This window comes from Capra hircus, chromosome 17 (assembly GCF_001704415.2).
Source record: "Capra hircus breed San Clemente chromosome 17, ASM170441v1, whole genome shotgun sequence".
NCBI lineage: Eukaryota > Metazoa > Chordata > Mammalia > Artiodactyla > Bovidae > Capra > Capra hircus.
In genome coordinates, this window is record NC_030824.1 from 4,968,747 (window position 1) to 4,989,654 (window position 20,908).

Consider the following 20,908-nt stretch of genomic DNA (forward strand, 5'->3'; position numbering starts at 1 on the left):
GCCCACCGCCCACCGCCCACCGCCCACCGCCCACCGCCGTCGGAGGCTGTGGACAGACGATGGAGAGAAACGGACAGATTCAAGGATGACCTAGATCCCCACCTCTGCCTGCACTTTGGGCAGGTAGAAGGATGCGCCTGCTGTATGTGGGGCGTGGTCTCCAGAGGGGAGAAGCCCCAAGGGGGAGAGGGGAGATCCCTGCTCCGAAGGAGTCCACGGCGCAAGCAGAAAACCAACGGCTGATGCTCTCGAGCCGTGCGCAACGCCAGCGTCCGTTCACTGCCTCCCGCTGCACACACCCCCGCACCCCTTCACTGCGGACCTGTCCTGGGAAAAGAGCAGCAGGAGGGGAACCCCCCGTCCCCAACCCTGGGGAGGGCAGGGTATTAGCGCCACACCTGTCACCCTGGCTCAGAAAACAAGCCACTCTGGATCTTTTCTCAACACGGTCACTGAATCTGGGGAGCTTAAGGTGAAGATTCTCAGGGCTTCGCAGCTAAAGGACACTTCCTCTCTGTTTATTTTAAATGTCTGAACCACCTGGAACCCAGCTGCAGCTCTCCGGGGAACAAAACCCAGAGAGTCTTTTGAATCCTGTCAAGAGCCAAGAAGAGGCATTTCACGACTGCACACTGTGCTCGGGCCAGCTGCGTGCCGGCCCTCCCCTCTCCTCCCTGGCCGAGTGCTCCCAGGGAGGGCGTGGGGGAGCTGGGGAGGGTGAGCCTGGCCCTCTCCCGATTCCGTCCCCTGCACGTGCTCGGAGCTGGTTCCTACTCTCCGACCAGCCCCAACCGGTTCCGGTGGCAGGAGGTGCACCCGGCTTTGGAGTCAAGAGACTAGGGTTCAAATCTGGTTCTAGGACTTGCTTCGGAAACTGGTTAATGTAATTCTCTGAACCTCAGCGTCTTCTTTTAAATGGAAGGGAGAGGCGATGTATGTGAAAGCGTGGCGTGTCATGGGCCTTCAGAAAGTGGGGCTCAGTGTGTGTCCTGAGAAGGCAAACGCTCTCCCCAGTGGGGTACGTCTGTCTGCCGTGGAGACAGAGGCCTGAGTGCACGACAGAGTTCAAAAGCCTGGGGATGGTGAGCCGTGAGCACACACCTGGCTTCTACCTCTGGCTCACCCGCCAGCGCAACCTCTTCCGTGTCCACTGCCCTCGGACCTACGTCTTCCCGTGTTTAGTGTGTAGCTGTCCCAGCTCCCCCTGGCAGGGCTCCAAGTATTACGGGATAATAACACATGTGACAGACTCTCTCAGAAGGTACAGTGCCATCCGTACTCAATGATGAGATGCACTCACCTTGCCTCCAGGGTGGCAGGAGTGGGCATTACGGGAAACAGTGGGTGATCTGAAGCTGGGACCACTGTGTGCACCTGGGAAGGAGGCAGAGAGTCCGTCAATCTCTGCGTGTGTTGCCTCCTGCCACCCAAAGCTGCACTCTGCTGGAGTATTTTTGCTGCCATCTGTCAGCAGCTCTAAAATACAGGGCCTCATTCTGTCCTGTCCCCAGTGTTTACATCTGGTTAGTAAGATTCAAGCGGGGACGAACATGTCATGGGGAGGCGAGGCGGCTGGCAGCAGAGCGTGATAATCCTTAAACACAGCACTCTGCACTGAGCCTTCGCTTATCGTGTTTACATTTTGAAAACACGTAGGGAGCGCTTCCCACCCACAGCTCACCATGATACTATCTTCCTGAAACCTGACTTTAATCCTAGGCCAGGGAGCATCAGGCACAAAGTGGATCTGGACATCTGGGGGGCAACAGACAAAAACAACCACCTGGACGTGAGTTAAAAGAGCATTTATTGGCTCATGTGATGGAAAAGTCCAGAGGTAGGGCTGCTTCCAGGCAAAGCTCTATCAGGATTCAGGTGTCTCCACAAGATGAGACCTGCTCTTCTCTGTGGGTTTCACTCACAGATTTTCTTCACACTGGATTCCCCACTCCCATCCCATCAACAGTTGCCTTTTCCTCAACGGTCCCAGGAAGAACTGGGGTCCTGTGCCCAGCCATGACCCAATCCCTGAAGACCTAAGAGTTCGGAAGGCTCTGATTGGTCAGATGTGGGTCATGTGCCCAGCCCTGACCCGATCCCTGAGGACCTAGGCGTTTGGGAGGCTCTGATTGGTCAGATGCGGGTCATGTGCCTAGCCTTGACCCAATCCTAAGTACCCAGGAATCTGGAAAGCTCTGATTGGTCAGGTATGGGTTATATGCCCAGTCCTGCAGTTAGGGTTGGGTCAAGTTGTAGAAACACAAGGACTGAGAATGGCAATGTTAACGCTCTTACAAGAGGCTCCTCAAAGTACCGTTGCAGGAGGGCGTTAGAAACAGTGGCTGTCCCCTAGAGACCAAGATTAGGAGGCCTGCCCAGCGTCACAGGGACACAGCTCAGCTCCGAGCCTCCAGCTGGCTGGTTTCACAGGCCTCATCATCTCTGCTACTCAGGGCAACGACCCTCAGCCCCAGCTACACAGGAGATTCAGCCCAGGAAATGAGCTGAAACAAAGAACAGGAATGCCTTGGGGGAGCCGGGGGGGGGGGGGGGGGCGGGGTAGGTACCAGTATTTCTCAACAGCCCCCCAGGTGACCATAGTGTGCAAAGTGCAAAACCAGTGAGTGAGGACTACCCTCCCCCTTTCCCGCCACATGCTGCAGGGCACTCGATGTCACCAAGGGGGCTCAGAACCCAGACAATCTAGGTGACTTTGGGGGGTGACGAGCAGGTGCACAGAAGACCTGGGAGATGACTTTGTCACACTGAGCAACCGCTCTGGCCTAGCCAACTGGGGCTGGCTGTCTCCCGGTGGAAGGTAGGGCGTCCCATCCGAAGCTGGGCGGGCAGGCCAGCTCCCCTCTCTCACCTTGGGCATCCCCTGCCAAGTTGGCAACGCACCCTTCAGGGGAGCCATGGTGGCCCAGCCAGCCTTGCTGTGAAGACACCCGGCAGCCAGGCAGCTCCAGGTCACCAGAGCCCTGGTCCCTCTTCTAAGCGGCAAGATTCAAAACGCAGCCGTCGAGGGTCTGGGCCCTGAGGTTAGACACAGGAAACGAGGCGCCCCTGGCCACCTCTACCACTGGCCCCGTGAGTTCACCCAGCTCCCCCTCACTCACCCTTCCTCCTCACCTGTTTCTCCCTAACTGCTCAGAACCCCCGTGGTGTCAGGAAGGGGATCAATGTCGCTGCGTCTCTATGGTGAAGGACAGTGACTGGCCCAAGGGGACACAGGAGCGAGTTCCCAGCACTGAGTCCCGACTCCTCAGATTTTCTGAGGCAGGGCACGGTCCTGGTTCTCTACCCGGGGCTGACGCCTGCAGTTCCTGAACATTCCATAGGTCTGCTCCTCCCCCCCACCCCCAGGATCAGAACTACACTTCGCTTCAGTCACTGCATGTGACCACCTTCAGGGTCCCACCTGTCTCCGTGACATGATCCAGGAACCAAGAGCCTCCAGCTCACACGCGCCCCTCCCGGAGCTTCCGCCCAAGTCACATCTCTTTCCCCACATACCACCTTCACCACGTCACTCTGGTTTTCAGCAAGGTCTTTTATTTACCTCCTGGTCCCCAGCCATGTCACGGAAGCACAGGCAGCTGGGGATGGGTGTGGGCTGCCGGCTTTGTAGACGGACAGCAGTCAGGATGCAGACACATCATGCACCTCAGTGACTCTTTAACAAGAAACTGGAGGAGGAGGAGAAAGACTTTGGGCGGGGCAGAAGTCTCTGCCCTTCCTGCATCCTAATCGCTGAAAAAGGTGTATAGAAAGTGTACTCAAATGCAGACATGGTTTCTTTATGCTGGACCTGGACACGGGACAAACTGTGTGTTCCGTGCCGCTCCATGGCTTTATCTGCCCAACTCAGCTGCTCCATGGCTTTATCCGCCCAACTCGGCAATAATACATTGTTCCAAACATGCCTCTCTCGTGTGGCCGGCGGTGACTCCTTTACACATTGGCTGACATGGAGCTGTTTCCAGACTTGGTGCCATAACCCAGCCACGTCCTTCACAGGAGACCAACAAGCCAGCGCTGAGACTGTGGGTCCTTTGGGTCTGCAGGTCGCCCAGGGTCCTCACGAGCACACGCTGGCTTGAGGGGGGCCGGAGCCGCGCCCTTGTGCGGTGACAGGCACAAGGCTGACCCCAGCGTGATCTCCGAGCCCAGCATTTGAACGTTTATGTACAGACAGACAAATGGAAAATCACAGGCAGCAGAACTCCAAAGCAAAAAACAGACACATCCTGGGCGGACCTACGATTCCCAGTTTTGCCAGAGAGACGCTTTTCCAGAACGTCCCTGGAGGAGGGAGGCCTTGCTCGCCCCACCTTGGCGCCCGCGGGCCAGCCTGGTGGTCTGAACGCTCAGTGCTGTGGACTCCACACAGCTCAAGTGGGGAACCTCCCGGGCCCGGTTTGGCAGTAGGGCTTCTGTAGGCAGTGAGGTAAGCGAATCACACGTTCAGAGACAGATCCGAGGGAGCCCCGGCTGGGCTCTCGAAGGAGAAGAAGACGCCAACCCCGGCTCTGTTCGGAAAGCCACGTTTACAGAGAAGCCTCCGGTCCCGCCAGCCCAAAGCTCTTGCCGTGAGCGAGCTCACGGGGCTCGGGGTGAGGTGAGCGATGGTGGGCTGGCCCTGCCCCTGACCAGGGCCACCCTGCCAACGCCGCAGCTGGCCAGGGCCAGGTGGCGATGCTGACTGCAGACTGCGCCCTGCCCTGGGGCAGCGGAAGGGCCCCAGGTGACGTAACAGCAGCAGAGGCCACGCTCGCCAGCTCCCTGCTTTGCAGTTTTTTGGTGGTTGTTTTTTTTTGTTTTTGTTTTTTTCCTCTTAAGATGACCACAAGAAGATTTACGTTATTACATTCGGACAAGTAACCGTTTGGCGACTCTACTTCAGAGCGCTGACAAGACCAAGCAGCAGCGCGCGTGACACCAGACGACAGGGACACCGGGCCTCTGGCTGCAGCAGAGGAACGCGCTTGTAGGCAGAAAGGAATCGCAGAAGCAAACGATGGGAAGGGGAGGAAAAAAATTAAGGAAATACAAGCTGGAAATTCCCTACTGTTCAATAACCAAAGGAAAAAGGGACCCAACGTGATCTTAAAAAAACAGAAGTCCCAAATGCGAGCTCTCGGTTGAGGCAGGTTTCTGAACATGGGGTCCAAACGGAGCCGGGGGGCTGGGCCGCAACCCTGTCTACCCAGGCAGACCCACTGTCACTCCTGGCGACTCCAGCGCGACCAACGTTCTCATCGTCCCGGAGCAAAGATGAAATCCAGGGCCTGCCGCTCGGCTGCCGCGACGTGCGGGTGCCACAGATCCACCATGAAAACCACCCGCGGGCCGTCCTCCGCGGAACCTGGGGGAGGGGAGGGGAGGGCGGCGGGAGGAGACGGTCAAAGCGCCCCGAGCCGGGACCACGGTGGAGACGGACCCACGCGGGCAGCACCCAGGCAGTGACCCCTCCTGCCCCCTGGCACAGAGCGCAGGCTTCCCTTCTGCCTGAACAAACCCTAGGAGAGGGCCCCAGAAGGTTCGGAGCAGAGCACAGAGCACGTTTAGGGCAGGAAAGCTACTGCGTGCGCTCCTCCCGTGGCGGACCCATGACATCTGTCCAAGCCCACAGGACGGACAACAGCAAGGGTCAACCTTCACGTAAACTATGACGCGGCCACTGTTCACAAACGTGCCACAGCCGTGCAAAATGTTAATAAAGGGAAAATATATGCAGAGGAAGGTCGCATCAAGGGGCAAACATTCTGGACTTTCTGCTCAGTTTTTCTGGAAACCAGAAACAGCTCTAAAGAAATAAAATTGAAGTATATATAAGTATATACATGTATATATTTAAAGGCGGCCACAGAACAGGCAGACACTCACCTTCGTGGAACGCGGTGTGTAGGAAGGAATCATCGAAGAGGAGGCAGCGGCCCTCTGCCCAGCACTGGGGCTCCCCTCCCACCACCAGCTCACAGCCGCTTGGGGTTTTCAGACCTGGGGGAGAGGAGAGAGGAGAGGATGAAGAGGGGCAGGACCAGGATGCTGGAAGTCAGGAGGGCAGCCTCGGCGGGGGTGAGAGGGGCATTCAACTTCCGAAGCCCCGCCTTCCCCCTCCCTCACCCCTCGGGAGCCCCGATTGCAGTTTGCTAGGACAGAGCCAGGCTGTGCACCCAGACGCCCACTGTGTTCCCCAGAAATGCTCCCTCCTCCCGTGGCTTAATCTGCTCTGGGCCAGGGACACTTCTGATCAAAGCACAGACTGACTGAGGCTTGCACCTCACCTGGAGACTCCTGAAGCCCAGCCTTAGGACCCCTGGAGGTCGAGGCAGGTGGGATCAGACCTCCACCTGCACGAGAGGCAAGGGCTGCTCCAGCTGAGAGTAAAGACGCTAAGACCCTCAGGGTGCCCCCGCCTTGGGGTCCATCGCAAGGCCCAAGCCTGGCATGTTCACAGGCCAAGTTTCCCCAGCCTCACTCTGGGAAGCTGGAGACACCCCTAAAGAAACGTCGAGCTTTGAGAGGTAACAGACTGACACCCTCAGAGAGGGAGCTGCTGTGTTCAACACAAGCACGGGGCGGAGGGCTCAGGTACGTAAGACACGGGGACGGGGTCTGGTTGAAACGCCGCTGTGCGTGCACGTTCACGCCCCCATCTCCAACCCGAGCGTCTGAAGGGCACCGGGCCCCTGGCACTCTGGTCGCCTAGGCACCTGTAGCCACCTAACTGATTCGGAAGAGGGTGAGTGGGCCCGACCTGGGAGGCAGCGGGCCCTGCAAGAGGCGCTGGCATGGTGGGGTTCTGTCTTCTGCGTCCCAGCCTGACAACCACAACCCTGGGCCAGTCGGCACCCACCGCTCTGATTTAATGTCCCCTTGACACAGGAAACAGCTTCCGAACAGCCTGAGGATTTCATGTACCCCCTGAACCACCAATGGATGGCTCCAGGAAGCATGGATGGAGGCAGAATTGAAACAGAGGCCGTGAGGAGGAGAGGGCAAGACAAAGGACCTGGGGTCAGACAACCACCTTTACGTGCTAGGTGACTTTAAGCAAATCCCTCCACCTCTCTGAGCCGTAGCTTTTCGTCTGTAAAGAGGGGCCGTGGGCGTACTTGCCTTCCAGGCTGTGTGACCACTGTCCTTGCTACCACCCACCAAAGACTTACTGCGAGCAGGGGTTTGCATTAAACATACACTTTACAGACATCACTTCACATGCTTTCCAGGTGCAGTAACTGAGCCTTAGAGAAGTTCAGTGACCAGCTGGGAGTGCTATTCACCCTGCGGGAACTGAAATTCGAACCCCAGTCTGCCTGGCTCCATGGAGCAGGCTGGTCTAACACTAGACAGTATGATGGAAGTGTGAGCTGACACGTCAGTAGCAGTGATGCTAAGTGGTTGTCAATTTCCCCGCAGACGGTCAGTTTCAGCTCTCAATAGTACATTCACTGGCTCAGCTGACAGTCCGTTCTGCCTCTGGAACCACCCTCTCCCACTACAGTGACAACTGCTGGGGGAGGTCAGGGTTGTAAAGGGGTTCAGCCTGCCACTCACTGGCCCCAGTGGAGAGCCCCGCAGGCCGCATCCTTCCGTGTGTCCCCTCACTGCTTGGTTCGGGTGCAGAAGGCCTTTTGGAATGGGTGGTTCTCCACAGGGACAGTCCACCCCAGGGTTTCAGAAAGGAGCTCCCCTCTCTCTGGGTAGTGATTCACTACCAGTCCCCACAGTCCAACAGAAAGACAGCCTGGCTTGCGCTTCCCAGCCCCAGTTCCCTCTCCTCCTCCTCCCTCCCCTGTACCCCAGCCTCCCTGCGGCCCACCATCCCAGCTGACTGCCAGAGCCAGCCTGGCTGGCAGGAACAGTCAGCACCCCCACAGACAGAGCATTTGGGTGGCTCCTGGGGATAGACAGGCCCCCACGCTGCCTCGGCAGTCCTGCGTCCCCGGCCTCTCTGGCTTAGGGCTTGCTGCTTTGTCTCCACCGCCCACGAACGGAGACAAGAGATAGGAGGAGAAAGGGCTCTGTCCAGCGAGGCCCTGCCTCAGGAGGCTGGCAGCTGGCCTGCAGGGCGGGCAAGGCAGACACGAGCTGACCCACTTGCATCACCGTCCAGACGGCCAAGAACACCAGCAATACTCAGGAAGGGACGAGAGCCTGACTGGGCTGCCCGATGAGAATGTGCACACGCCTGTGTACGGGCCGGGCACCTGCCTCCTGGCTAACATCTGCCTGGTTAGTTCCAGAGGCGGTTCCCTGGAGGTCTGTGGTAGTGGCCGGGGACATTGCAGCCCCTACGCGCTGCGGGGTGATGGCTGGGCAGCGTGGAGAGGGGTTAAGTGATGCCACGTCTAGTGGAAGCTTGGAGCAGCCTCGGCAAACTTGTGCCAACTGGAGGGGCTGGGGCTGCAGTCACACAGAGAAATGACCCCCCCAGGCCCCATGAGGACAGAAGGCAGAAAAGGAGGCAGGGGTGCGTGTGCATTTCCAGGGCACAGTCCCGGAACCGCAGGGGCCTCCCCATGACGGCCAGGTTAACTGGTGACAGTGTGGCCACCAGCACGTACCAGGCCCTCCCTGCCTCTGACCTCGTGCTCCAGACCCTCCAGTCAACACACAAGGTCACATGAGTCTCACACACCCTGTTTCCTTTCTGGGTGGATCATGTAGGCAGGACAGAGAAGAGAAGGAAATGGCAAACCCAGCCCTGGCACTCGCCCTGGCCACGGCACAGCCCATGCCGGTGGGCCGCGTTCCAGCACCGCCTGCTGTCCAGGGTGACACGGGTGACCCAGTTTCTCTGGTGGCAGGCGGCACTCGGGGAGGGGAAGGACAGGTCATAAAGAGGCCCGTGCAGACACGTATTACAAACACGCGCGTGTACACGGCACTGATACACAACAGGCATTAATACCCAGGGGGCGGATCCTGGGTGCTCTTGCCACCAGCCCTTCCTACTCACTCTGCCCGAATTCTGCCTCAGATGCCCTTCCCTACGCATCACTCTGAAGCTTTCAAAAGACAAGGAGGACCTTTAAGAAGAACAGCATTGCTTCCTGTGCCCACAGCCTCAATTCCTCAGCCTGACGGGGGTGGGGAGGGTACCCTGTGGTTTGCTCCCACCGACTGGGCCAGCTCAGCCCACCAGCGGACTTCCCTGCTCCAGGGGACAGCTCTTCCCTCGCTCCGCCCAAGTGGTCCCAGGGTCCCACAGGGTCAGACCCTTCTCCCCAGAGCAGCCTACCTGCAGCGCCTGGGTCCCCTGAGCTCAGAGCACATCCTGGTGCATCACACAGAGACTTTACTGACCACGACCATCACTTAAGACGATCATCTCACATCTCTGATTAACCAGAGCCCCCTTTGCCTGACTGCCCTCCACCTGCCAATCACTTAACACACAGGACATACTTCTAATCGTCCAATCAGCCCTCCAGGTGGGTACTACCCCCACTGCAGAGAGGAGAAAACGGAGGCGCAGCTTCAGAGCCTACCCAAGGCCGCCTGGCAATCGGGCTAAGCCAGGATCTGAGTCCAGGTGTGTGTGCTTCCGGAGCCTGCACAGTTTCTGCTGTCTCCTGGGGGCGGGACCACGTTCTATGGATTAGTTTTTCACACTGCCCAACACACCGCTTGATCATTAACGTCCTAGCTGCTATTTATCGAATGTTGTTATGCGCCAGGTGCTGTGTCAAATGCCCATGGAAGATGTTACTTTGTTGAAACCTCTCAACATTCCTGTGAGTGAGTACTATCTGCTCATCTTACAGATGTGGAGACTGAAGCCGAGAGAGAGACAGTTACTGCACAAAGTCTCACAGCTGGCCATGAAGCCAGGCCACTCCCTCCAGGGCCCCGATCGTGTCCTGCTTTTACTCTTGAAATACTCAAAATGGTGTCAACTGCCTCAATCTAATTTTCTTTTTCTTTGAAGCAGTAAAGCCCTCCGTCCAATCCTCACAGACAGAGCACAGGAGGAGCAGAGGGGCCCAGGGGAGAGGGGCTCAGGGCCCCGCCCCCCCCCACCCCGGCAGCCCCTGAGGTCCCCTGCAGAGCCCAGTTCTGATACCCCTGCTCAAGCCCATCCTGGGCTCCTCCACGTGCTCGTCCCCCCTCTGCACCACAGGTGGGGCGGTCACACCACTAAGCTGGGCCTCGCCCAGGCTCTTCTGGTGTGGGATGCTAACCTGTGGCACCGTTGCCCTGGTAACCAACATGTTATCTCGACTCACCAGGGAGGTGGCATTCTGGAGAACTAATATCCCTCTTCACCGAGTAGCATCTGAGCCTGCTTTTATCGAGTACTCTCTCAAGAACACTCCTACTCCAGTGTTCTTGCCTAGGAAATCCCACGGACAGAGGAGCCTGGCGGGCTATAGTCCATGGGGTTGCAAAGAGTTGGACACAACTTAGCAACTAAACAAGAACACTCTCTAGCAGGCTCTGCTTGAACAAAGGTTTCACAACTCACACTACCAACATAGCTCTGTAAGAAATGGTCTTTTTAACCTCCAATTTCCAAATGGGGAAACTTGAGGCCCAGAGAGGTGGACTGACTTGCCCAAAGGAACCCAGCCAGCTGGTGGTGGAGCCAGGATGCAAACACAGGCAACCTGACTTCAGACCCTGTTCTCAAAACCACTGCTACACACACTTCGCCTATTACCAACCTCCTTAGAGGCTGAACAAAATCAATGTAACACCAAGCATCACCTCGTCCTTGTGATTAGGAAGGCACTCCGGTTATCTTCCAGCCTCCTGGACGCCGTGACAAACCTCCAGAACCACTTCAACAGCCTCTGGCTCTAGAGCTACTCTGTTCCATACAGCAGCCGCCACCAGATTTTAACTTCTGGATTAAAGTAAAAATCGAGCTCCTTAGTTGCACCAGCCACGTTTCAGGCCCTGGACAGTCACATGCGGCTGGCGGCTCCCGCCCTGGACAGGGCAGACAGGGCCTCTGAATGGAGCACCTGTCAGAGTAGGTTGATACTGACCACGCCTTTCTTTTTTGACTCAATCTCTGCTGCCAACACTTGTACACCTTGACCCATTGATTTTTGATCAGAGTGCCATGAAGTGCGTAGCTTTCCTGGGGCGGGATTCAGGACCGGAGGCCCCGCCCCCGCCACCTACCTAAATGGCACCGGACGCGGATGTTGGTGGGGCCGTAGTGCTCCGTGATGACGGTGCCGGGGCTCAGCACGGAGAGGCACGCGTTCCCAAAAACATTGTTGCCAATACAGGTCCGAAGGCTTCCCAGCAAGCGGTACGTCCGTGGGCACTTCCTGCAGTTCCGGGGGACGCAGACCCCCTGGTTGACCAAGTGAAAGGTGACCCACTCCCCGCTGGGGGTGCTGTTCATCTTCCAGCCCTGCGGGAGGCTGCAGTTCGAGAAGGCTTTGTACAGGGTCTCAAACTCGCACAGGATGGTCTGGAAGTTGCGCTCCAGCAGCTCCACGTCGTGCTTCTGCGCCTCCCGCGAGAAGTAGGGCGCGGTGGGCAGGTCGGGCAGGAAGAAGACCTCAGGCTTCTGGATGGACGGCCGGCTGCTGAGGTAGCGGCCCTGCTCGCGGATGCCCTTGTGGATGCGGCCCATGCCGGACCACGAGTAGCGCTTGGCGTACTCCTGCAGGTTGTGGTAGAGCTTCTGGTTGAGGCCCTCGCTGTGGCTGCAGCGCACGCACTCGGCCGACTGGCAGTACACGAATCCGTTCTGCAGCCCCGCCGCGTCAGGGCCCTGCATCAGGGCGTTGACTGAGGCGTAGGCCCGGGGCTGCTCACGGCCCACGTGGTAACAGTACCACACGAACAGGGCCAGCAGGCAGGCCACGCTGACCGCCGCCGTGGTGTCGCAGTCCCGCACCGACTGGATGCCGGCGGCGATGCAGTCCCTCAGGCCGTCCAGCGACCAGCCCCAGGCCACCAGCCACTCGAGCGACATTTTAGGGGGAGCTGACGGGGGTCTGGAGCAAGGTCAGACGAGGTCAGTCCTCAGGGGTCCCGAGGGCACTGACGCCCTGCAGCCTAGCGCCGGGGGCGGGGCGCTGCCTGGGCCGGTGGGGGCATGGCGGCCGCGGGTCCTGGGCTGCTGCTGCGGGTGGCATGGACCGACCTCTGCGCCCACCGCTCCAGTCCCAGCGGGAGTCCCTGCGGCGAAGGAGTGGCTTGAGGTCGCCTTAGGACGTGGGGCGGGTGCAATGATTTTTTAGGCAATCCAAACCTGGGATTAAAAAAAATAATAATAAACCGGCATCCATTTTTATACTCGGAAAAGTCCTCAACTACAATGCAAAAAGCCCCAGATCGTTTTATCAGATCCCATTGGAAGAGGACACACTTCTCATCTTGTGCGTTCCTCCCCCATGTCCCAAAACGCCGGTTGTGTCTAATCTGGGTCGAGTACTGTTGGATAATTGCAGCAGTCCCATCTGTTCTGTGTCATCCTCAGGAGGAGCTATGATACCCACTTTATGGATGAGGAAACTGAGGCTCAGACAGGTCCTATAACTCACCCCAGTTCATGCAGCGGGGGCAGGGACACAAAGCCCATCTCATCTCAAAGCAGGATCTACTGCTGTACTCTTGTAAAGAAGGTATGTAATAAATGCTGCTTCTCCCTAAATCTCTGTAATGGAACTGCCCCACCAGGGACTGAACCCTCACCCTCTGCAGTGGAAGCTGGGAATCTTATCTTAACCACTGGACCAGTAGGGAAGCCAACTCTCTTGTAGTTTTTATTAAAGAGAAATCTGGATTCAAAAGCATCTTAAAAATGGCAAAGGCACTTAAAACCTCATGTTCTCCATTTTACTTTCTCTTTCACAGCACTTCATCATTCTTGTTTATTTAATCTCTCTTGCCCTTCTGACACAGGCTGGGCTTAAATCAAGCTGGAAAAGCAAGTGGGCTCCCTGGGATCAATCCGTGGCAGACACTGGGCATTTTCTGTCTACTCGCTTGGGAGGCTACCTACTGGCCTCACCCATGGGATTATGAAGTGAAACGATGGACAGGAGGAGGAGAGAGAAATAGAAACCCTTTCTGGTCTCTGCCTCCAAACCAGACAGAAGCGCTTTACCTCATAGCTCACTTACGTTTCGGGCCAATGTCTAGCACGCTTATTATCCTAATAATCTAAAAGACGATCAGAGCCCAGCTGTCTCATTGCCAGTTGACACATATACACTATTGATACTATGTATAAAATAAACAGGTGATAGGAACATACTGTATAGCAGGAGAACCCTAACTAATGCACTTTGGTCACCTAAACGGGAGGGGAATCCAAACGAGAGGGGGTATATGTGTAAGTCTGGCTGATTCATCTTCCTGTGCAGTAGAAGCTAACACAACATGTAAAGCAACTCTACTCCAATAAAACTAAAAAACAAAAAAGCCCAGAGATGCTTCCCAGTTGAAACTCTCTGTCCACCCTCTTTTTAATCAGAGGAGAACAGCCAAGTCTATGTTCTACTACATGTGTGGTAACATTCCCTCATCTCCAGGAGAATAATTCCAAAATTTTGTTTGGTACTACCCTCTCTCCTCTCCCCCAGAAATATGAGAAGGCAACTAACAAAAACAGGAAAGCTGTACCCTCCCCTTTCTCTGGGGACTAAATTTGGCCTAAGCGTCCTTGCAACGTAGCAGAAAGGCTAAGAACCCAAACTGGGCAGGTCACTCCCCTCTCTAACTCTCAGTTTGCTCATCTGTGTGGAGGGGAATGACAGGTTGAAAGTGCTTATGATCAGGTCATCATCTAACGACTTCTGTGACATTGGACTCCCATCTCTAGGAGCCTGCAAACCAAAGGTGGGCCGTCAGGGACAGGTACCTCAGCAGTGAGAATTCCAGCGGCCAAAGGTAAACTCTTGTGGCCACACACCTCAAGGGACTTTTTCTTTTGTCCCCAGACATGCAGAGATATTAAAATGAAAGGGAACCCTTAGCTTCTCCTTAACTCCCTACTTTTTATCTTCCCAGCTTAGGTTGAATCACTTGACTATGATATTTAGTAAGTCAGAAACACACATGCTGAATATTCATGGACATTTTTTATGTTTCTAGGAAAAATACAAGAGCGGGGAGGTTAGAAGCTAAATTTTTGTCCTCACGCGTCCTCCATTTCCTCACAGATTCCGGAGAAGGGGAAAGGCTGGGTCCCTGAATGGAAAAAGCCCCTCCCCAACCCCGCCCGGGCCCTGGTCCTCCCATCACTAGCAGCTGTTTCCTCTTAAATACCAGGGAAGGAAAATCCTGCAGAAAGGTGTTTTGCTTGCAAGCCTTCTCCCAAACAGAACCCCAGGATTCTTGAAATTCAGTGTGAAACTAACATCTGCGTGATAACAAGCACTTTTACTAAAAGGATTTCCCCCCTCACTGAGCTGAAGCCCTAATTGGAACTTTTACACCGAGTCTCTCAGGAGGAAAGATTTTTCTTAAAGGTTCTAAGAGATGATTATAATTTAACAAACACCTGTTTAAGTGTTCCTTTCCATCAGCCTTGCCTACCGTTCAAATCAATCAAAATGAAGACCCCCAGGGACTGGGTGGATGGCAGGGGCTTCTCTCCACTGGACACCCACACTGCTAACCCTCCCCACCCCACCGCCAGAAAGCCTCATTGTGTACAACGCCAGCCATGAACGCTCCTTGGGCTGAGCTCAAAACAAAACATAGCAGAAGCTCCTGCTGCTCCAAACCCCAGTTTCGGACCCTGCTCACGAATTCACAAACAGTACCGAGCTCACAGGGCTCTTCACACCTGTCCCTTACTTTTAGCCAAACTATCCTGGCAGAACCTAAGCCCAGAGGTAGATTAACAAGCTCACAGCTGAAACGTGACACTTAAATTAAACCTTTACCTTTGCAGGGTGACTGGCAGTTTATCAAGCACTGGTTTATTAACATCTGACACTGGTAGACCCCAGCCCTCCAGCTGGGAGGGCATGAATGTCACCAAGCTCCATCCCTGCCCTCCCCCTCCCCCCCACCTAGCGCTTGCCTCAGTCGTTTCCAGCTTTCTTTGCATATCTGTCCCACTGCTGTCCTCCTCAGGGAGGGGGACACCTCATTGCTGTCCTTAGTTTAATAACTCCAGATCTTAAAAGTCACTCGGCTCTGGGGAATAGGGTCTGAATTTGTGGCCACTTTTGGGTGAACAAGTCCCATCAAACACAACTTCGGGTACAATGAATATCTAGGAGAGAGACTCAGCTCGAACCTGGTTAGTCCAGTTACATCACCAGTTCAAGAGGCTGCCCAGTGCTAAAGAGCTTTTGCTCACTCTCAGGGTATGGTCAGGCTCCCCTAGAAGACCTCCAAGGAGCAGGACAAGAAGCGTGAGGCATGTAACCAGGAGCCTGCCCAGGGCCGGCCCTCTGCTGCGGAGAACCCCAGACCCCTCCTCCTCACTTTCTGGGCCAGCTTTTTCAGCACCCACCCACTCAGGAGACTGGGGGAAAAGGGGAGGACACAGGATAGGTTAGACAGATGGTGACCACCAGGAGGGCGGGGGGCGGATGAGGAATGGGACGATGGCTAGAGTATTGACAGGAACAGTGGGTGATTAGGGAAGACGGCTTAAGGTGATCCCTCCTGGGACAGGTGAGGGAGGGTCACCACGGGAAACAGGGGAAGTGGGTGATGCACAGGGGCGGGGGAGGAGGAGGGCAAGCACAGGAAAAAGACCAAGGAGGACGGTCACCCAGGAGGGTGATGCGGGTGGGGTGTGAACACGGCGGACCCACAGGGAGGAAGAGGAGGATGCCCGGGCCGCGAACACTGCCAAGGCGGCGGCGCTCAAGCACGTAGCTAGCGCTGGGCGGCGGGGGGCCCCTCCGCGGGGCTAGGATGCGGGGCGCTGAACATCCTCGGAAGCCGCACCGGCGGGAGTGGGGACCTGGGCCTGCAGCCGCCTGGCCCCCGCCGCCTCCTCCCCGTCTCGCAGGGATCGGCCCGGCCGCGCCGCCCTCCCGCCCCGCAGCCCCGGGAGACCCCCGCTTACCTGCGCCCGGGCGCGCGGGGCGGAGGGGGCGGCCGCTGGGGCCGGGGCGACGCCGCCGCCCGAGGGCGCGGACGCCTGGACGCCCCCTGCCCGCGCCGCGGAGCCGCCGGAGCCGGAGCCGGAGCCGGAGCCGGAGCCGAGCCGGTTCCCCCCGCCGGTGCCGACGCCGCGCTGCGCTCCGCGGGGACCACAACTCCCACAATGCCGCGCGCGGCCGGGCGGCTCGGGGAAGGGGCGCGGGCGGGGCGGGCGCGAGGCGGCCTGCGGGGCGGGGCCGAGACCCCCGGCGCCCGGCGGCGCCCCCCACGGGCGCGGCGTCACCCGGGGCCTCGACCGCGACGCCCGCCTCGCGTGGCTTTGGCGGGCGCGGCCGCGGCCCGGAGCGGGGAGACGCACTGCCCACGCGGCCCCAGGGCGCCCGCAGGCGGGGCGGCCGGGCGTTAATTCCCCGCTGCCGGTTCTCCCTGGGTGCCCCTGTCCGTTCTCCCTCCCTGGTCCCTTTCTCTCTGCCTTCTGGTTCTCTCCCTCCTACATTTGCCCCTCTCCTCTCTCCCACCTTCCTCCCTCACTTCCTCATGCCCCTGACATGACACCCTTCTTTCCTTGACGTGTTGATTCATCACACACTTATAAGGCCTCTTAGACCCTTGGAATGAAATCGCAAATCAGACAAGATCCTTAGTTATCATGGAAAGTGCACTCGTCCTCTAATTACTGGGCAACCTCTCTGGAGAATGGCAGCCCACTCCAGTATTCTCGCCTGCAGAATCCCATGGACAGAAGAGCCTGGCGGGCGGCAGTCCACGGGATCGCTAGAGTCTGGACACGACTTAGCGACTAAACCACCACAACCACCACCACGCTCTCTGGGGCTGCCTCTGCTGCTACCCAGGGAGCTCCGACAGGGCCCCTGCCTACAGGGAGTCACCATCTAGCCCGGAGTAGGGGGATGCTCAAGTGATCACAGGGGAAGTGAAAGTCGCTCAGTCCTGTCTGACTCTTTGTGACCCCATGGACATATAGTCCATGGAATTCTCCAGGTCAGAATACTGGAGTGGGTAGCAGTTCCCTTCTCCAGGGGATCTTCCCAACCCAGGGATCGAACCTCAGTCTCCCACATTGCAGGCGGATTCTTTACCAGCTGAGCCACCAGGGAAGCCCCAAGTAATCACAGGTACAAACCCACAATCACCTACCAGGCTGAGTGGTACCAGGACAAAGGACAGGATAGGCTGAGAGTGCTTACCAGCAGGGCAGAATGCGGGAGTGGAGGCCCCAGGGACACCTCTCTGAGCAAGGAGGTGTTTGACCGAAGATCTGTGCACGACAAATAAGCCTACTGGGGGCCACAGATCGGGTCGTTTGATGGGCACCAGGAAAACTGCACAGGTGGGTTGTGGGAACAAATGGGACTGCCAGCCCACAGTCCATCCATTCTGTTCCAGAATCTACTTGTAGCTGTCCCAGAACCCACCTCTCACCTCACCACTGCCCCGGAATCCACCTCTCCCTGTCCCAGAATCCACCTTGGTCATTCCTAGAAACCACCTCTACCGATTTCCAGAATCTTCACTTCTTTCACGTCCCAGAATCCATCTCATCCTTGTCCAGGAACTACCTCTACCATGTCCCAGAATCCACTTGTCTCTCTCAAAACCCACCTCTAACCATGTCTATTAGGGCCCCAAATCCACATCTGTTGTGGCCCAGAATTTACCTTTGTCATATCTTAAAATCCACTTCATCCCTGTCACCTCCCCCCTTTTCTGAAGTCCATAGGAGGAAGAACTTTTTTTTCACCTCTTTTATTCTACTAAAATAAACCAAGATGCATACATTGGGAAACTGTAAAACGCATCCAGATTTGCTCCAAGTGTGGGTAATCGACACGGGTATCAGATTTAGAAACATTAAACATGTTGTATCTTTTCGCTGCCAGACTCGCAATGGTTGAGCCTGGGTAGGGTGGAGAAGATGGGAGGGTACTTGGTGCTTCTCACATTCAGAAAGTTGCTCAAATGTAGATTTCTCCAAAGACACATATATTCAGTCACTGCATCACCCTGACAAGGATGAAAAAGAAAACTATTTCTTCATAGTTGTAAATGTGTGTTCCATTACTGACCACACCATCTGTAGTACATTATGAATTAATATGGTCTATAAATCTCGTAATTATCTTGAACCAGTGCAATTATATAGCTCTGTATTTGTTAAGGGTATTTATTTGTTCAGTGGCGACATTACCATACACACGTTCTGCTAACCCTGCTTGCCATTCTTTCCTCTGAGAGATCCTGGAAGGTGAATTCCCCCACGGAAAAGGGTAGCAGGCCTTCCAAAGGGGGCTTTGGGGTGAAAGCTCCAGATGAATTGTCACTGCACTAATGGAGGAGTTGAGATGAAGGCCAAGGGCATGTAAATTGCTTGTCTTCAGCCTGGCTGTCACCAGCATCCTCCTCCTCTCCCTGTCGTCTCTAGGGCAGTCGTTCCCGACCCACTCTCAGGCTGCAAACCCTATCATTATGCCATCTCGTACACTTGTAGGGTCCACCCAGCTCCCTCCTCCTATAGATGGAGTCACTAGGGGTTCAGACAGAAAACATGCCTTGCTCAATCAAGATCACAGTGAGTCAGTAGGGGGATATGTAGACCCTCAACAAATACTTGATTGGTGCATGAAACAAATGGGTCTAGTCACTTTAGCAATTGGGTAGCATTTGCTGAAACAAATATGTATACCCTAAGAACCAGCAATTTCACCACTCTATATGTACCCTAGAAAAATCCTAGCATAAAGGAACAGTTACATTTTCAAGTTATATAACACTGTGCAGCTATTAAAAAGAGCTACATGTATGTATGAAAATATAAAGCTCCTGAGCAAATGATAAAGCCAAAATAAGAATTATATAAGCAGTATAATTTCATTTATATAATACACACAAATACAACACAAAACATTATGGTGTTTGTGTTGTATAAACACATATAAATATTTATGTAAGGCAGGATAAAACCACTGGAAGAAAACCCTAGTATCTTCTTTTTAAAACCTGAGATAACAGGACTTCCCTGGTGGTCCAGTGGTTAAGAATCTGCCTGCCAATGCAGGGGAAATAGGTCTGATCCCTGGTCCAGGAAGATCCCACGTGCTACAGGGCAGCTAAGGCCTGTGTGCCGCCAGTACTGATCCAACGCTCCAGAGTCCAAGCGCCACAAAAGGAGCCACGGTAACGAGCAGTCCATGCACCGCAACCAGAGTAGCTCCCGCTTCCCGCAACTAGAGAAAGCCAGCATGCAGCAACAAAGGCCCCTTCTTTCCCAGGCAAATGCTATCCATTTGCAAATATACAGAAGTATTTTAACTTTTAAAAAAGAAAAGACACAGAGGTTCACTCTCATCACTCCTACCCAGCACTGTACTGGGCCTTCTCACCAGTGCAATAAGGCAAGAAAAAGAAATAGGAGATATTGGGAAGAGTAATTCGGGGGAAAAAATTATTCATAGTAGCAACAATACAAAACTGTCAAGAACTCAGGAATGAATTTAACTAGAATGGGGAAGATGAAAAAGGTGAAATAAAAGTATTGAAGGGCACAGAATAAATCGTGAATAATGACAACGTATGCACAAATTCATGGATACCAAAGAGACGACATCATAAAACTGTCAGCTTCCCCAAATGACCTATAAAACTTAAATCAGTTTTTATGACAGTCCCCCTATTTTTCATGCAACAAGATAAACTGATCTCAAAAAGTTTATAGAGAAAAAAGGCAAAGGGCCAAGAAAGCTAAAGACAAAATGAAATTACCTAATAAAAGATAAGCCAGGGATATGAGCAGGCAAGTCACACAAGAGGAAACACAAGCAGCCAATAACCAACTGGGAAGGTCGAGCATGCCCTCTGCTCGTGAGGGAAAGACAAACTAAAACCACGAGACACTGCTCTGCTCTCATCATGCTGGTCAAAACGAAGAGGCCAGCTGATGCCAAGTACTGGCGAGGCTATGGAGCAACTTGTATATGCTCTTGTATACTGCCGGTGGAGTGTACATTTGCACGCCCACTTGGCCCTCTGTCGTCAACTCTGAAGGTGTGCACAGCCCCCAGGGCTGCCATACTCCTGCCACGCTCCTTCCTGGTGTATATATGCTCCAGGGCACCGATTTTGAAACGGAGGTTTCCACTGGTGGTTGCAGAATTTATACAGTGAGTCACGACCGCAGTTTAAAATGATGAAATAGCTAAGACAGTTGTCTTTTGTCTTTTTTTTCAGCTAAGACAGGTTGTTTTATTTTTTTGGAAAGCATCCTAGGAGTACGGTGTATCTGTGTACGTATGAGTGTTGCGCTGGGTCTCAGCATAACATGCATTTCTGACAGCTGGTGGCAGTCAGGTCAGCTTGAAAGCCTACACGCTAAAGAAGTGTTCGGGGTGGGGCGTGTACAGGAATGTACACTGCAACAGTTTGTGAAAAACTGGAGGCGGCAAGCATCCACGGGAGGAAAGCGCACACATAAATTCATACAAACAAATATGGTGCAGCAGGTAAAGTGCTCGAGACAGAGCTAAATGTTTCAACACGGATAAATCTCCAAAATATACAGTTGAGCTGGAAAAGGAAATTGTAGATTAGTATGCATAGGATGATAGAGATGCTAAATGTGAACTCATGCAAAGAATGCTGCTTAGGAAACATACATATTTTTATATGGTGTATATGCATGCATAGATACATATTTGTGTTCACAGAAAAAATATATATTAATATATGTATTAATAGTAAAAATCTTGCATGGGGACAATTAATGCAAATTCAGGGGGAGTTACTTCTGAGGAGGGAGTACAGAGGAGACAGGAGAGAGATTGGGGAAAAGGGTACATGG

General features: G+C 54.7%; 1 protein-coding gene across 1 annotated transcript; it reads right to left on the reverse strand.

The window, feature by feature from the left end:
* ASPHD2 (aspartate beta-hydroxylase domain containing 2) lies at positions 3,534-12,231 on the reverse strand. Its single transcript, XM_018061066.1, has 3 exons — positions 11,143-12,231; positions 5,890-6,003; positions 3,534-5,368 (listed from the first exon to the last, which is right to left on the reverse strand). The coding sequence occupies exons 1-3, from the start codon at positions 11,948-11,950 to the stop codon at positions 5,259-5,261; spliced, it is 1,032 nt and encodes a 343-aa protein (XP_017916555.1). The 5' UTR covers positions 11,951-12,231; the 3' UTR covers positions 3,534-5,258.

Coding starts and splice junctions, on each gene's coding strand:
- ASPHD2 (XM_018061066.1), bottom strand. CDS start 11,950: ATGTCGCTCGAGTGGCTGGTGGCCTGGGGCTGGTCGCTGGACGGCCTG. Junction 6,004..11,142: donor CCGCGTCCGGTGCCATTTAG/GTAGGTGGCGGG, acceptor CCTCTCCCCCAG/GTCTGAAAACCCCAAGCGGC. Junction 5,369..5,889: donor ACACACCGCGTTCCACGAAG/GTGAGTGTCTGC, acceptor CCCCTCCCCCAG/GTTCCGCGGAGGACGGCCCG.